This window comes from Eptesicus fuscus, chromosome 9, assembly GCF_027574615.1.
Source record: "Eptesicus fuscus isolate TK198812 chromosome 9, DD_ASM_mEF_20220401, whole genome shotgun sequence".
Classification (NCBI taxonomy): domain Eukaryota; kingdom Metazoa; phylum Chordata; class Mammalia; order Chiroptera; family Vespertilionidae; genus Eptesicus; species Eptesicus fuscus.
Genome location: NC_072481.1, coordinates 5,477,656 through 5,493,999, shown reverse-complemented (window position 1 = coordinate 5,493,999; position 16,344 = coordinate 5,477,656). Strand labels below are relative to the sequence as shown.

The following is a 16,344-nucleotide window of genomic DNA, read 5'->3' as shown; positions in this document are numbered from 1 at the left end:
CAGGGGGGCAGGGGGAGGAGAAGGGAGGAGCGAAGTCAGGGCCGTGGGCGAAGGGAAACGAAGGCGGGCTGGAGGAGAAGGTGAGGCGATTGATAAAGGCGGAGTGGAGGCGGGGCCGGGGGCGAAGGGAAAAGCAGGCGGGCCGGAGGAGAAGGTGAGGCGGGCGGCAAGGGCGGGGCGGGGCGGAGGCAGGCGACAATGGCGGAGCAAAGGGAAACGCGGGCGGGCTGGAGGAGAAGGCGAGGCGGGCGGCAAGGGAGGAACGGAGGCGGGGTAGAGTGCAGCAGGAAATCCCATTGCAGGAATTTTCCTGCAATGGGAAAGCTAGTAATAGATAAGACACTAGGTCAGGCACTGTTCTAAAGTAAGTTAACTTACTTAATCCTCAAGGACAACCCATGCGATAGGCACTAGTTTCATTCCCATTTTACAGATGGAGGATCTAAGGCCAGAAAAATTAAGTAATTTATCTGAGATCACCCAGCTGGTAATAGTGGGGCTAGGATTCTAAGCCAGTGGGGATGGCTTCAGAGCTCATACTTTTAACCGCTGCTCTACATTGCCTGTTAAGGAAGAAATAGTCGGTCACTCACTCCTCATCTTTCTAAATGAGATACTGATTCCACAAAGACAAGAAACCCATTTTCTATGAGAGACAGAACACTGGCTCCGCCCCACAGGAGTAATGCAGCTCTTCCCACATACAAACCCAGTCTGGGGGAATTCTCCACACAGTTCTTTCAATTCCACTCTGCTTTGACTAGAGAAAAAGAAAACAGGTTGATCAGGACTTAAAAATGAAATGGCGCCTGCAGCCTGGTCACTCAGTGGGCGTTGTCGCGTGCACCAAAGGCTTGCTGGTTTGGTTCCTATCAGGGCACTTGCCAAGATTGAAGGCTTGGCCCTCGGGTCAAAAAAGAGGCAACTGATCGATGTTTCTCTCTTCTCCCTTCCTCTCTCTCTAAGAATCAATAAATGGTAAAAAAGAGTCCGTTCGCTTAAAAAGTGTGATTTTGCAGCTTATTGTTGGTGAGAGAATTTGGCATGAAGAGTTCACGTTGCTCTCCAGGCTGCCAGCATATTCTGATGCAATCCCATCCCTACCAACTGGGGAAAAGAGGGCAAAGGAGAAGCAGAGTTGAAAACCAAACAAGCCTGGCCACGTCCCCTTAAAGGGCCTTAGAGCCTTTCTTTCCACATGGACAGAGGGGGCCATTTCCAGAACCAAAGAAACCTGCGGGTCCTACAATGGCTCCACGTGGCAAGATTTTCAGTCATGTTCACGGCACTAGGAGGTAGATGCTCAGGGACTGAAGGTCCCCTTTCATCCCAGCCTGTGGGCATCCCTAACATTTCACAGTTCCGAGAAGCCCAGATTCCGAGGAGCCTCGGCAGCTCAGCGAGCTAGATGGGGTAAGGCAAGAAAGGAGGGCCCTTCTCTCAGGACACGCCTCACCCTCCAGAATTTTCTGACAGTGAGAAGGCCAGAACCAGCCTTAATTACTTCCCATGTTGTACCATCCAGACATCTTTCTGACCACTCACTCCTCTAACGGAAGCTGGTCTGGGGAGCCCTCAACTCCTCTAAGTGCAACTCCTATAATAAACTTATCGCGAAGAATAAAACAGTAAGACACACTGAGGGGTGTCGTTCTGCCTAGGAAGGAAGCGAAAGGCCAGCAGGCTGCCGGGAAGTCCACAGGTGTTTGGAGGGGAGAGAGGAGAGAGGAGGTCCGGGCTGAAACCATTTTCTTCTTCCTCTGATTCCAACTACATTCACACGCGCCTGGCTCTAAGTCCAGGCTCCATCAGGCAGCCGACACCGGTCACGTTACAGACCCTTGGGCTCCACTTCTGCAAAATGGTGGTTAACGGCCTGTACTTCATAGGGGTTCTCACGAGCATCAAACGAGATGATAGACGTCATTTGTCCTCGGCACGCCAGCACACTCTCAGTCCAGGGAAGGCGCCGCTGACCCCCGTCCCAGCCACCCCGCCACGGACCACCAACCCCCGCGGAGGCCGCACCACCCACGGCTTCCCGACAGCGACTCCGGCGTGAGCACGGGTCCTCGGGGTCCCCTCCCTGGATGAGGTGTGCCTGAACCGGTGGCCGAACACCTAGACCGGAGCTCTGGGTCGAGAAACCAAACTCTGGGGAGCGAGGTCGGGTCCTCCGCAGGAAGCGTGGTGGCGTCTGTTGTTTACATGGAGTCAGCCTCCTTCCCACCAACGCACCGAGAGGGTCCGACCCTCCAGCGTGGCGAGGGGAGCGCAAAGGTGACTAACGACGAAGCGGCCGGCAGCGGGGCCGCCACGGAGGCCGAGGCGGCGGGGGGTGCGAGCCCTGGGGGAGTCAGGCCGCTCCCCCGAGGAACAGCCAGAACCCCGAGCCTCTCCCTCCTCCAGCGGGAGCCCTCGCGGCTCCAGGCTGGGGGCTTCTCAGGGGTCCCGCCACCGGCCCGGCCAAGCGCAATGAGACCCCAGGGGCCGGCAGGCGGGGAGTGGCACCTGAGGGCGCCCCGAGCCCGGGCTCGGGAAGGTGGTCAAAGAGGGGTCACGGGGGAGGGGCCGGGCGGCGAGGACCCGGGGAGGGGCGGGGCGGGAGGGGGCAAGCGAGGTCTGGCCCCCGGTTTCCGAAGCGCAGGGTCCCCACCCGACTCCCAGCCGCACACCGAGCGCCCCCTCCAGCGGGGGCCCCCGCCACCACGGCCGGGCAGTCCCACTCCCCTCACCTGGCTCGGCTGCTCTGCCTGCTCCGAGGACGCCATCTTCCTGAGGCCTGACTAATCGATCGCCGCGGGGCGAGGCTTCTCCCAGGCGCCCTCGCTCTCGCGCTCCCGCCCAGACTAAAGTAGCCGAACCGGGCTTATCGATGGTGGCCACCCGGGGTGGAGGGGGGAACTCGCACCTCGAATCACCTCGCGCAATTTTCATCAGGTCTCTGCTTTCCAGAAAGATCCGAGGTCTGTCCTTTTTGCATTCATATATACATATTCATATGTATATATTCATGTATTATTCTTATTGAATTAAATCTCTGCCCATCCCCACAAGCGAATTGGGCTCATGTAGGGACTCGCTAAGTATTTAATAAATGAATAAATGAATGAATGTGAAGAAACTTGGAAATTAATGAGTCAGTTCAGTACCATTTGTTGAGTGCCTACTTTTGCCAGGCACTGTGGTAGGCACTGGAAATAAAAGGATCCAAGACTCAACCCCTGCTCCCAAGTACAGGCCACACACACACACACACACACACCACACACATTACAGCATTTTGGAGATGGGAGTCTGATGACACTGTGCAGATCTATTAGGAGAACACAACAGGAGGCTTCTTGGAGAGGAGAGTGTAAATGTAAAATTCACACGAAATGGTTGCAGACATTGGAATTATCAGTTTATGTAGCTGTGTTTTATGGGTTGTGACATACTCAAATGCATCGTCATCCCGTACACTAAAAGGCTGAGGTTTCCATTTGGTCAGGGCACATACCTGGGTTTCAGGTTTGATCCCTGGTCCAGGCGCCTATGGGAAGCAACCGATAGATATGAGCCTCTCTCTCTCTCTCTCTCTGCTTTCTCTTCTCTCTTCCTCTCTCTAAAAAAATCAATGAAAACATACTTGGGTGAGGATCTTTTTAAAGTGTTGTCTCAATCAACAGTTCCTTCTAGCAAACACTTTTAAATAGCTAACCTTATTAGATAATATCTCATTTTCCTTTCATAAACAAAATATGAGACTGACCCTGAATAAATGTGGGCTGATAAGTACTTCTTGTTTACATAAAAGGACCCCTTTGTTGTTGTTTTAGTTGTTAATCCTCACTTTTTTCTATTGATCTTTTCTAGAGAGTGGAAGGGAGGGAGAGGGGGGAACGAGAGGAGGAGGGGGAGAAAAACATCACTGTGAGAGAGACACATCATTGGTAACCTCCAGCACGCCCACCCCCTACCCTCCACTGGTGCCAGAGATTGAATCTGCAACCCAGGTACAAGCCCTGGTCTGGAATGGAACCCGTGACCCTTCGGTGCACAGGCCAACGTTCTAACCACTGAGAAACACCGGCCAGGGCTAAACCGGGGTCTTCTAACGGGGGTACCGAGGCGGCGCACCTAAGAGAATGAGAAACAGACAAGGGACGCAAAGAATGGAGGCAAGACAAAAGGGATTCTGATCAAGCCTCAAAACTTTATTTTTACAGCGTTCCTTATATGTGATTTCTATAAGGGTGGATGCCTAGGAGGGGTGGGGGCTGACCTAGATAATCGGCTAAAGTCGTAACTATAGATAAAGGGTGTGGCAGTTGAAGGGCGGCTACAGAAGAAATGCTTTGTCCTCAGGCAAGAGGAAGTGGGCCTAGTTACAGTAACTTACTGAAGGTCAGAGTTAATCCTTTGACCGACTCTTGGTTCCTGACAGGGGGAACGAGAGGAGGAGGGGGAGAAAAACATCACTGTGAGAGAGACACATCATTGGTAACCTCCAGCACGCCCACCCCCTACCCTCCACTGGTGCCAGAGATTGAATCTGCAACCCAGGTACAAGCCCTGGTCTGGAATGGAACCCGTGACCCTTCGGTGCACAGGCCAACGTTCTAACCACTGAGAAACACCGGCCAGGGCTAAAAGGACCCCTTTTAAGCAAGGAACCGTTTTTGATAAATTATTATTATTTAAATCTTAAAGATTGTGTTTTCATGGGGAAAACACACAGACTCTTCCGTAAATAGCAGTATTAGAACAAGGACAAATATATTGTCAAGCAGCATCTGGACAATGTCAGTGATGTGGCTGGCATTTCCACTTTCCTCTCTGATTTCATTTAGACCGTAATATGTACCTATTTACTTTTTGTTATGAGTCCAACCCAAGTTGCACGGCTGAAGCAGGGAGTTGAACGGAAATGTGTGATTATCTCATGTTTCTCTGTTATGTTTTTCAGCAAGACTTTCAGAAACAGCCTCATTGATTTTTTTTTTTTTTTGCCTCATCAATTTTTAAAATTGACTTCCTTCAGAACAGCCTGAAAGATGGGGCATCTTACAGAACTTTTCGGGTTAGAAAGGGAGAACAAATTAACACAGGGCAATGACAGACTCAAAGTGTTCATATTATACATGTATACATGCAAATAGGCGTGCTCTAACAATTCAAGGGAGTATGCGTGCGTATCGTCCATAATGCAAAAATAAACCCCTATTGACCTCATTTTGAACGCGCGATTGCTACTAAATACTATAAGGCAGGAAAACACTCTTCCTAGGTCGAATTGGGCGACGTAGCCAAGTCGGCTTTGCACCCAGATACTTACTACAGCTCCCGGCATGGCCCGGGGGCCGCACGCGATTAGCATCCATTAGAACTACATCTCCCGGCGTCCCTTTGGTCCCGTGCGCGATTTGCTACAGAGAGGACTACATCTCCCGGCATGCCAGGGGAGTAGGTCGAAGACACCCGCAACTAGCCTCAGCGACTTCCCGGAGTCCGTCAGGTCCCGCTCCGGTGGAGGATGGAGGCGTCTTGGGGCGCCGGTGGTCCGGAACCCGGCGATAATCAGGCTCTAAAGCCGTGTCTGCTGCGCCGCAACCACAGCCGCGAACAGTACGGCGTGGCGGCCTCCTGTCTCGAGGATCTGAGGACCAAAGGTAGGCACGGACCGGGCACCGAGGCGAGGCCTTGGGGGGCCGGGGCGGAGGGGACCCGGGGTCGGTGAGGATGTCGGCGGGGCCAAGGCGGGGTGAAGAGAGGCGACTTGGGATTCTTGAAGTGCTTGGAGCCTTGGGACAGGAATGACTCCCGTGGGGATAGCGATTTTACAAGTTTCGAAGCGTTTACAAGCGCTTTAACTTAGCTCGTGCGAATCTCATCGTGGTGGGAAGGTGGACGGGAAGCATTGTGCAAATTAAAACAGACTCGATTTAGGTACCTTGCCTAAAATCATTTAGATTTTGGACCAATCCCAGCCTAGTGCCTTCTTATCACTGGGCTCTCTAAGGTGAGCCCAGGGCGGGGTGGGGCGGGGTTCCGCCCTCGGCTCTGGCAGGTACCTGTGCCATACAGAGGGAGCTGCTTGCTACGAGGATTCTGGAGGCCCAGACAAAAACCGCAGGTTGTGATGAGTTGACAGAAGTCCTGAGCCCGGCCCCATGGTGTTACTAGCTACTTGATCTTGCACTAACGCACCATCTCTCTACCCTCAGTTTTCTCATTGGCAGTGGATGTAATATTCCCAGCCCTGCTTCCCGGGATTGTCAGGACTCTCAGGGGATACATGCAAATAATTTACAAGCGTTATTAGCCCGTAGAAATAAATAGTGTAAAGAAATTCTAGCAGCTGAACGTCTGGGTGGTCCCCAGGCATGTAGTCCCAGTGTGTGCCGGGGTTCAGCGCTCCCTCCCATGGTCATCAAGCCCCAGAGGAGGCAGGCAGAAGTCTTTCCGAGCCCCAGGAGCAGCCACAGTACTATACATGCTTTCGTGACATGGCTTTTGCCGTATGTCTTCACATGTATTTATCTATTTTTGGCCGTAGGGTAAAGTTTAGTGCCCTTTCACTGCCTGGTGGCAGGTGGCCCAGAGGCCCAGTAAGTGCTGTGTTCTCTGGAGCGTCCCCTCCATTTGGGAGGTAGATGAGTTGTGATGAGTTGACAGAAGTCCTGAGGATATTTGTAGTCTTGGCTACTTCTCTGCTTACTCTAGTCTCATTAGCATCTTAGGCCACTGATACAAGTTTCTGCTTCTTTATCCTCTTCTATAGGTTATAAAGGCTGCAAAGAAAGATACTACAGAGAACAAAAAGAATAACTTTTTTTTTTTTAACATTTGACACAGAAGAATTTAAGATGATCACTGAGTAAATGAATGAAAGACTGCTTGTTTACAAGGAATTGAGCCAGATTCTGCGGGTGTAAACAATAGTATCTACCTTCTAGGATTGCTATGAGATGCCAAGCACTTAGACCAGTACCAGGCACACGAAAGTGTTATATCTGTGCTACTAAAGTTGTGGTAGTTATTGTGGTTATCATTACCTACCAGGGATTCTGCTGGGCCCCAGGGGCATACAAATTGAGAGCGAAAGGATACATGTCGTTTCCTTATGGATACTTGTCAATCGCCAAATGTTTTCTTTCTCTCAGCCTATGACATCCTGGCCATTGATAAGTCCCTGGCACCAATCACCTTGGTCCTGGCAGAGGATGGCACCATAGTGGATGATGACGATTACTTCCTGTGTTTACCTTCTAATACTAAGTTTGTGGCATTGGCCGGTAATGAGAAGTGGGCGTACAGCAACTCAGGTGAGAAATGCTGGCCATGTGCAAATGATCTATGCAATACAGTACCCATCATGATTCATGTTCCTGCTCAGGCTCCTGGTTACTGTTTGACGGTCTAGGAATGCCAGATATGGTGCTGAGTCTGGGGGTAAAGATGGGCCCAATTCTCAAGTGACTCACAGACCAACAGCAACTGAAATGCAGCGTGGCAGAGCGGTCAGTGCCACAGGAAGAGTCAGGCTGCCCCATCTGAATCCAGGCTCTGCCATTTGCTAGCCGTGTGACCTTGGCCAAATTACCTAACTTCTCAGCACCTAATTGAGATGATAATTATGGTACCTGTCTCCTAGGATCGTTGTAAGGAGAATAGGACACAGTACATGTTAAACCAGGGTTTCTCAATGCTACTACTGACATTTGGGGCTGGAGAATTCTTTGTTGTGGGGCTGTCCTGTGCATTGTAGAAAGTTTAGCAGCATCCCTGGTCTTTGCCCTCTCTATGCCAGTTGCACCTCCTCACCCCAGTTATGACCATCAAAAATGCCTCCAGGCATTGTCAAATGTCTCCTGGGGAGCAAAATCACTACCAGCTGAGAACCTCTGACAGAAAGCTGTTAGATCTTACCTGTCACACAGTAAGGCCTCAATAAACGTTACCTGTCTCCGTCATCACTGGAGATGCAAAGGGAACTAACATTGATGAGCAAGGATCAAAGAGCTAAAGAAGTGCCTTAAGGAAAGTCCTCATGCAACTAAATTGAGGAGCTAACCTTCAGCCATGGCTCTACCAGCCAACTTTGTCCCCCAGGGACAGCAGTAGCCGCAGCTCCTCCAATCAAGGGCAAGACCAGTCCCCAAGCATAGTGAGAATGAATGTCTTGTATACTCAGAGACACAAAACTAACCTAAAGGGAAGTGTGGTAGGATCCTGGGTATGCGTGAGCACACTTGGGGTATAAGTAGCTTCTTTCCATAAAAGAATAAAGAGCAGTTACATGCAGAAATAAAGTGAAGCCTGGCCGGTGTGGCTCTGTGGTTGAGCATCGACCCATGACCAAGAGGTCATCAGTTCAATTCCCAGTCAGAGCTCTTGCCTGGGTTTCAGGCTCGATCCTCAGTAGGGGGCATGCAGGAGGCAGTCAATCAATGATTTTCTTTCATCATTGATGTTTCTCTCTCACCCTCTCCCTTCCTCTCTGAAATCAATTTTTAAAAAGTTTTTTAAATATGGAAGAAGAGGGAAAATTAGTTGGAGATTGGCTTTCCCATAACCTTGAGAAAAGGTGCTTTCTTCTCCATTGAAATTATTCTAAACTAGAGGCCCAGTGCACGAAATTCGTGCAAGGGGCTTGGGCCCCTCCCACCCCCCATGCCACACGCCCCCACCCCACCACCGCCACTGCTACCTTTGCCTCGGCCCTCACAGCCTGGGCTTCATCCGGAAGGTCTTCAGGTCTAATTAGCATATTATACTTTTATTATTACAGATGGTCGGTCAGAAGGATGTGCAGACATGCTGGAGGGCTGGGTGTGTTGTGGGGGAGGTGAAACAACACTCTCAGTTCATCTGACTGTGACTGGCCTTTTCCCCCCACATCAGACGGAGGTACCGCTTGGCTTTCCCAGGAGTCCGTGGACGTAGATGAGACCGACAGCGGGGCAGAGCTGAAGTGGAAGAATGTGGCCAGGCGGCTGAAAGAAGACCTGTCCAGCATCGTCCTCCTGTCAGAGGAGGACCTCCAAGTAAGCCCCCTCCACAGCCCACTGCCACGCGTCTGGCCTCTGCCGCCCACAGCTGTTTCTTAGTTTCCACGGGTCTTGCCGTAATACTTTTATTATTATTTATTAATAAGCATCCATTAGAGAAACATCATTGATCGGCTGCCTCCTGCACGCCCCCCTACTGGGGATTGAGCCTGCATCCCAGGCATGTGCCCTGACCGGGAATTGAACTGGTGACCTCTTGGTTCATGGGTCGATGCTCAGTCACTGAGCCACACCAGCTGGGCTTATTTATTTATTTAAATACATTTTTATTGATTTCAGAGAGGAAGGGAGAGGGAGAGAGAGATAGAAACATCGATGATGAGAGAGAATTATTGATCAGCTGCCTCCTGCACGCCCTGTATTGGAGATCAACGCCCGCAACTCAGGCATGTGCCCTTGACCAGAATCAAACCCGGGACCTTTCAGTCTGCAGGCCTGCAGGCCGACGCTCTAGCCACTGAGCCAAACCAGCTAGGGCTGGGCTTATTTATTATTTTTTAAATATTTCTTAAATGACAACCAAGATTCTTCATTTTCTAATTTGCTCACCTGGAATAGGAATCTTTCAACCCTCACCTTGCATCAGAATCGTCTGTGGAACTTCTTAAAAATACCGATGCTCAGGCCCCACCTAGACCTATTAGGCCCACTATGGCGGTCTAGGATGTTCTGCTAGAGAATGTGGAGGTGCAGAAGCCCGATTAAAATCCCAGCTCCATCACTATGACTTTGAGCCAGTAACTTAGCTTCTCGGCCGGCATTACCTCCAGGAAAGTTGAGGTAAAAATAGTACGTGTTAATTCAGAAAACTGTTTATTGAGCCCCTGCCCTGTGTCTGGCATGCCTTCTGTATATTGGGGTCCAGTAGTGAGCAAGGCAGCCATAGTCGCTGTTCTAATGGAACTTGAATTCTGGGCAAGGGAGGCAGACAAAAGAAGAAATGAATGGTACAGAGCGATGTGTCAAGAATGAGGGGGTTACTCTAGATTGGGAGGTCAAGGAAGGCTCCCTTCCAGGAGGTGACCTTTGGTTAATTTGTAAACGTATATACTTATTTTGAATAAATAATACATTCACATGTTTAAAAACCCAAGAGGTATAGAAGGATATCCAGGTAGCTAAAAAGGGACAAGAGCCCGTGTCCACCAGCTGATGAATAAGTAATAACGTGACATACCCACCTGATGGAGTATTATTCAGCCATAAAAAGGAGTGAGTCGTCAATACACACTACATCGTAGATAAATCCTGGAAACTATGCTAAGGAAACGAAGCCAGCCATGAAAGGCCACATATTTTATGATAGCAATTATAAAGAAAGGGTCAGAATACACAAACCTGTAGCGATAGAAAGTAGGTTCGTGGTTGCCTAGGGCTGGGGTTGGTGGGGAGCTTTGAGGAGAAATAGGGAGTGACCCCTAATAGGTATGGGGTTTCTTTTGGGAGGAATGAAAACGTTCTAAAATGATTGTGCTGATGATTTCAGAATCCTGTGACTAAACCAAAACCCACTGAATTGTACATTCAGAGGGTGAATTGTATGGTGTGAAATGATATCGCAATAAAACTGCTGGGGGGTGGGGGGTGTACACAGGAAAGTGTGACTCCTGCCTCTTCGCTACCCAGGCTTCCCTTCCTGGAGACAGCCAACCTGTCAGTTTCCTCCTATTCCAGAGGTATTTTATATACAAATTGTAGGGAGCGGCTCTATCCGAGGCTTGACCCTAGAGCCGCTCCCTACAACAAATATATGTATTTTCTCCTCCTCCCCTATGTTACACAAACAGAAGCATACCTACTCTGTTTTTAAAGAAGTATTTGGAGAGTATCCAGATCAGCATATAAAAGGCACCCTGGTTCTTTTTTACCACCGCATAGTATTGCGTGTCATGCGTGTACCGTGATTTGTTTAACGAGTCTCCCCCACTGTTGGACGTTTCGGTTGTCATCAGACAATGCTGCAAAAAAACACACCAGCGACATTTTGCACACTTGCACGCACGAATATAGAAGCGTAGTTGGTGAACACGGGCAGGTTTCCAGGAGCTGGCGAATAAACTGAGAGCTGAAGGACAGGGTGGAGCCAGCCTGGGAGAGCTGGGGCCAGAGAGTGCCAGGCAGGTGGAAGGCAGGAGCAAGCTTGCGTTTGCTTGTTGTTGTTGTTTTTTAATATTTTTATTGATTTCAGAGAGGAAGGGAGAGGGAGAGATGGAAACATCAATGATGAAAAAGAACCACTGATCGGCTGCCTCCTGCACGCCCCCTACTGGGGGTCCAGCCCACAACCCGGGCATGTGCCCTTGACCAGAATCGAACCTGGGACCTTGCAGTCCACAGGCCGACGCTCTATCCACTGAGCCAAACCAGCTAGGGCTAAAATAGTCTTTTAAAGCCATAAACATGTTTAAGGTTTAAATGATTAGAAAAAGTTTTGCTTAAAACAACCCGAGATCGATTCATTATATAAATAATCATATACCTCCTTTATATTCTGTACAATTGGGTTTTTTAATATCAGGATTTTATTTAGTTTTTAATGAGGCATTAGGGCGTCATTTTCTGAGTTTTTTCACCAGAGGAAAACTGAAATCATTGCATGCTTCTCTCTTAACTCCTAAGCAGCCATTAAGTAACTTTGGAAAACAGATTAAGTGAGTCTGTGAAACTGATGACTTTGAGAGAGATAAGAGCATGCTTAGGAAGTACTTGTAGCCCCGTCTGGTGTGATTCAGTTGGCATTGTCTTGTGCACCAAAGGCTTGCCAGTTCGATTCCCAATCAGGGTACATGCCTCGGTGGCAGGCTGGATCCCCGAGAAGCTGGGGGAGGGCGTGCAGGAGGCAGCTGGTCGATGTTGCATTCTCACATCAATGTTTCTCTCTCCCTCTCCCTTCCCTTCCTCTCTCTCTAAAAATGCAATAAACTATCCTTTAAAAAAGAAAGGAAATACTTGTATGTTTCTTAAAGTCTGTATTTGTTTGTTAGGTGCTCATCGATGTTCCCTGTTCAGACCTGGCTCAGGAACTGGGCCAAAGCTGTGTCACAGTCCAGGGGCTCCAGAACACCCTCCAGCAGGTGCTGGACCAGAGGGAGGAAGCCCGCCAGTCCAAGCAGCTCCTGGAGCTCTACCTCCAGGCTTTGGAGAAGGAGGGCAGCATCCTGTCCAGGCAGCCAGGTAGGATCACCGGCGGGGGAGTTACACCGGGAACTGGGTGCCGTACAGCCTTTCCTTGAGAGAGAACCAATTGTAACGTAGCCCCCAGCAGGGAAGCCACGGGTGCTGGCATCTTGAAATGACGTTTCCGTCCTGCCCTGATTCCTCTGGCTGGGGTTCGTGGGCTGTGTTCACGCACAGTGCTGATCTCCATCTCACGTCTGCTTTCAGAGTCCCACGCTGGCTTCGGTGACGAGAGGGATGCCGTGGACACGGGTCTGAGCAGAGAGCGCTCCTCCGAAACTGCCCTTTCGAGCCAGGTCCTTACCGCGCTGAAGGAGAAGCCTGCTCCGGAGCTGAGTTTGTCCAGCCAGGATTTGGAGGTGGGCGAGAAGCTGGGAGCCTGAACTACAGAGAGCGGCTCCCCCTGGAGGTGTAGCATAGCCCTGCAGAGGCTTGTGAGGGATGTTTTTCACCTCTGCAGACCCTGAGTCTTAGCTGCCAGTTTGCCTACTATATGCCAGAGCCTTTGCAAACATCGCATGTAACCCAAATCAGAATGGCTTGCACAAAATGGACGCACTCCCACAGATCATCAAACATTACTTTCTGAGCCAAAGTGGGCAATGAGGTGAGGAAGCCTGAGGGAGGAACAGCAGGCACGGCTTCTGCGCTGTCAGAGGGTTCGCAGGCAGTCGAGGCACATACACGATCCCAGGGCAAGGCACACTCGAGGGGCCGCCCTGCGCCGGCCCTAAGACCAGGGAACTGGAAGCTTGACGAAGAGAACCCGTCCCAGGGGGGCTGCTGCTCACTCTCACCTTTGTCCCTGTCCCAACTACCTCCGCCTTGTAGCTAGAAGGGAAGGAAACTGGATTGACTTGAACGTGGCTACATTTCCTGTAAGTGGAGGACTTTGTAGTTGCTCCAAGTACACTTTCCAAAGAGCCTTTCCTGTTGGTGCTGTGGGAAGAGAAGGCCCGGCACAGCTCACTGTGAGGAGACCTGGCATTTCCGCAGGGACATGACCAACCCGAATCGCCCAGCTGCACTCCCCTAAAGAAGCCGTGGGAGCGGCAGGAGAGGGGGCAGAGGTCGTGGCTCTCAGTGGCTCTTATTCTTGCCGCAGTTGGTCACCAAGGAAGACCCCAAGGCCCTGGCTGTTGCTCTGCACTGGGACGTGAAGAAGACGGAAACTGTTCAGCAGGCCTGTGGGCAGGAGCTGAGCCTGCGCCTCCAGCAGGTACAGAGTCTGCACGCGCTCAGGAGCCTTTCAGCGCGGAGGGACTCGCTGCCCGGAGACCCGCACAACCCCAAGCGAGCCAGGCAAGACCCCGCCTAGCTGTAGCTGCACGTACGCCAAAGAGAGCCGTGTGACCTCGGTTTTGTTACCGGTAAATCCCTTCAGCCTTCCCAGCGACCTGTGTACCACTCTGCCCCCTGCCTTGGCGCACGATCTCCTGGGAGAGGCTGGAAGACTGTTCCAGATCTCAGCATCTGCCCTCCTGCCCATTTTGAATGATGTAGCTGCACCAATATACCCGCCTCCTCTACCTGTGCTTACGTCCTGTTTTAAATGGCGAAGGACAGTGAAAAGAAACGGTCATACTTGTTTTTTTTAATTGTCATACTTCAGACTCACCATCCTGTTCTAAAGATAGAAATGCAGAATTTAAACAAATAATGGTAAAGAAAGTGGCACAATAGTGTTGATTATGGCCACAAACTTGTTTCTCAAATTAATTAACTTTTTTGTTTGTTCAAAGGCACATATTAAGTTTGCAGACCTTAGGGACACGGAGAGTCTTGCGATTTTCTAATATCCAATTCAGTATTGTTGAGCTGTATCTGAAACCCTTCTTGGTTTTCTAATATGTTTTATCAGCAGGGGGGTAAGCGGTCATTAAATCGATTTCCACGCGACATGACTGAAGCTCTCTGGGTGCAAAGCAGAGACTTCTGGTTTACATACTTCTTTTTCGGTGCAGACTTCCTCTTCAGGTTTTGTACCTCTCCTTGCAGGGAAAAGGGTTATCAGGGACTTCATTTTTTAAGCATGCTTAGAGGAAAGTAGAATGCTGTTAGGAGATACATTGGCTAATTATTGTTTTAGGCTAATTATTCAATGAAGAAATACAACCGTGAGTTTCAGGGCCAGCGTGGGTGCAGCACACACACAGAACAGAGAACCTTTCCCTGAGGCCTCACACCCGGGGTTCTCACTTCTCGGCCCCATCGCCTTTCGATAGCACATTTTGTTATGCCTCCTTAATTATCCTTCAGTGAAAGCCAGGGCTGATGACCTGCCTGCATGTGTACTTTCAAAAGCACTGACAGAATACCCCAAATGTAATATTTCGTAAGAAACAAAAGGAGAATTTCCAATAAAATGGCATGTATCTCAGGATCCTGGTCTCTGTCTGGACGTGACTATACCGACGGCACAATGACATGTAAGATGCTTGTCCTTAGACACTGACTCACCGTGAACTTGACAGGCAGCCAGACACGGGTGTGTAGTGATTGTCAACTCAAAAACCAGAAGCAGCATTGCCCTTTGTATTGGGATTTCCCCTATCAGTGACCTTCTGAACAAGTAACATCTGTACTTTTCAAGGTAGTTGCATTCTTGAAAGATCCAGGGAACATCAAAACTGGGCGAAATACTTTGTATTTCTATATAGAATTCGGTTTCAGGCTAGGATAATTTAGAACAGGTTTTCATTCATACGAGTGCCCAGCATGGCAATCAAAAGTCACATGGATGTGGGACAATTCTCCATTGCGTGGAATTGTCCTATAACTTGCTGGAAGAAGCGCATCCCACCTCCCACTCCCATCCACTCAATGCCAGTAGCAATTTTCAGGTATTAAGATAACTAAAAGCTTCCCCACACATTTCCAAATGCCCCCGATGGGGCAGTAATGCTAGCTGCACCTACCACATTGGTGCCTCGCAAAACTGCTGAGCTGAGCAAGGCGTGGCTCGGTGCCTCTCATTTCATACATGAGCCTCTGCTCAGAGAGGTTGAATGGCCTCATGTCACAGTTGGGGGGCCAGGATTCAAAGGCAGGTCCTGTGGTTCTAATTCCCCTGCTCTTTCCACTTGTATTTTCTTTTAGGTCCACTCTTCAATTCCACATCCAGGTCACTGACTTTGCTCTCCTAATGTAGTAAGTTGGGAAAGGCCTAAAATGTCTGCAACATCATTGCCAAAAGGTGTCTAACTGTGGCCATGGTGAGGGTGGGATGAGAAGTAAATCAGCCTCGTAGTGAGCAGTTTCCGTCTCCTCACCAGCTCTATCAACATCTTATTTTTGTCAAGTACACAGAGGAGCTTTGTTTGACCGGCTGTAGGAATTCTGTACTTGAAACAAAGTCACCAAGCATCTCAGCTGCACAGGATGAAGGAAAAAGTACTGTGGGGTTTGGAGTGAGACAAGCCCATGTTGAGTCTAACCTTCTGGGACCTTAGTTGCCAAAAATGTAAGGTTGGTATAAGGCCCCAAGACCGAAAGAGTTCAGTGATGTGTGAGGACATGCACAGTATCTAGCAGTGGACGAGAGCGGCTCCCTTTCATTACCCCGGCGCAGAGATGGCGGGGCGGGGTGGGGGGGAAGCAAAGACAGCGCTTGTCTGTCCTTAGGAGGCGCCCATCTACAGGCCTCTAGGGAAAGGGCCTTAGACTGCAAACTCCGGCCCCTGTGTAGTGAGAGCGGCTGCAAACACGTTGCACTGCCCTGGTCACCATTTACCTTCCTGCACCACGGTGCCCCAGGCCTTCTCAGAGAGAAACGCAGCAGCACAGCAATGTCTCTAGAAATAGGAGGGAGGAGAGAAACGCAGGGCGAGCAGGGCGGCAGGGGACAAGAATGACAACGGAAGCAGCTGGGGCTAATGAACTCTACATCAGCGTATTCCATTCTTTCACTCCAGTCAAGTGTCGGTCCCCATTAGGCAATTGGCTTTGACAAGAGCTGTGCTAATTACCACTTACCAACCTTTAATTTCTGGGTAAAAGCAAAAGGAAAAAAACTAATGGATTTTTCATTTTCCAGAAAAGAATAAAATAGTTGTCTGAACAAAAAACACACACACACAAAACTGCATTCATACAAGAACAATTAATGTGT

At 49.9% G+C, this 16,344-nt stretch overlaps 2 protein-coding genes across 4 annotated transcripts in view; one reads left to right on the top strand and one right to left on the bottom strand.

Annotated features, from left to right (window-relative positions):
• The window catches only part of PEX14 (peroxisomal biogenesis factor 14), a 132,225-nt gene extending 129,432 nt beyond the window's left edge, over positions 1-2,793 (bottom strand). For 2 of the 3 annotated variants that reach the window (XM_008151764.3, XM_008151765.3), the window contains exon 1: positions 2,736-2,793. In XM_008151764.3, coding sequence (XP_008149986.1) covers positions 2,736-2,771 — 36 coding nt within the window. In that variant the 5' untranslated portion in view covers positions 2,772-2,793. The remainder of the gene's footprint in view (positions 1-2,735) is intronic. The other variant, XM_054720752.1, reaches the window with a different exon arrangement.
• A 2,667-nt stretch (positions 2,794-5,460) lies between these two features.
• Positions 5,461-14,614, top strand: DFFA (DNA fragmentation factor subunit alpha). Its single transcript, XM_008151763.3, has 6 exons — positions 5,461-5,654; positions 7,149-7,310; positions 8,890-9,032; positions 12,041-12,230; positions 12,441-12,592; positions 13,339-14,614. The coding sequence occupies exons 1-6, from the start codon at positions 5,519-5,521 to the stop codon at positions 13,549-13,551; spliced, it is 996 nt and encodes a 331-aa protein (XP_008149985.1). The 5' UTR covers positions 5,461-5,518; the 3' UTR covers positions 13,552-14,614.
• Positions 14,615-16,344: the final 1,730 nt, after the last annotated feature.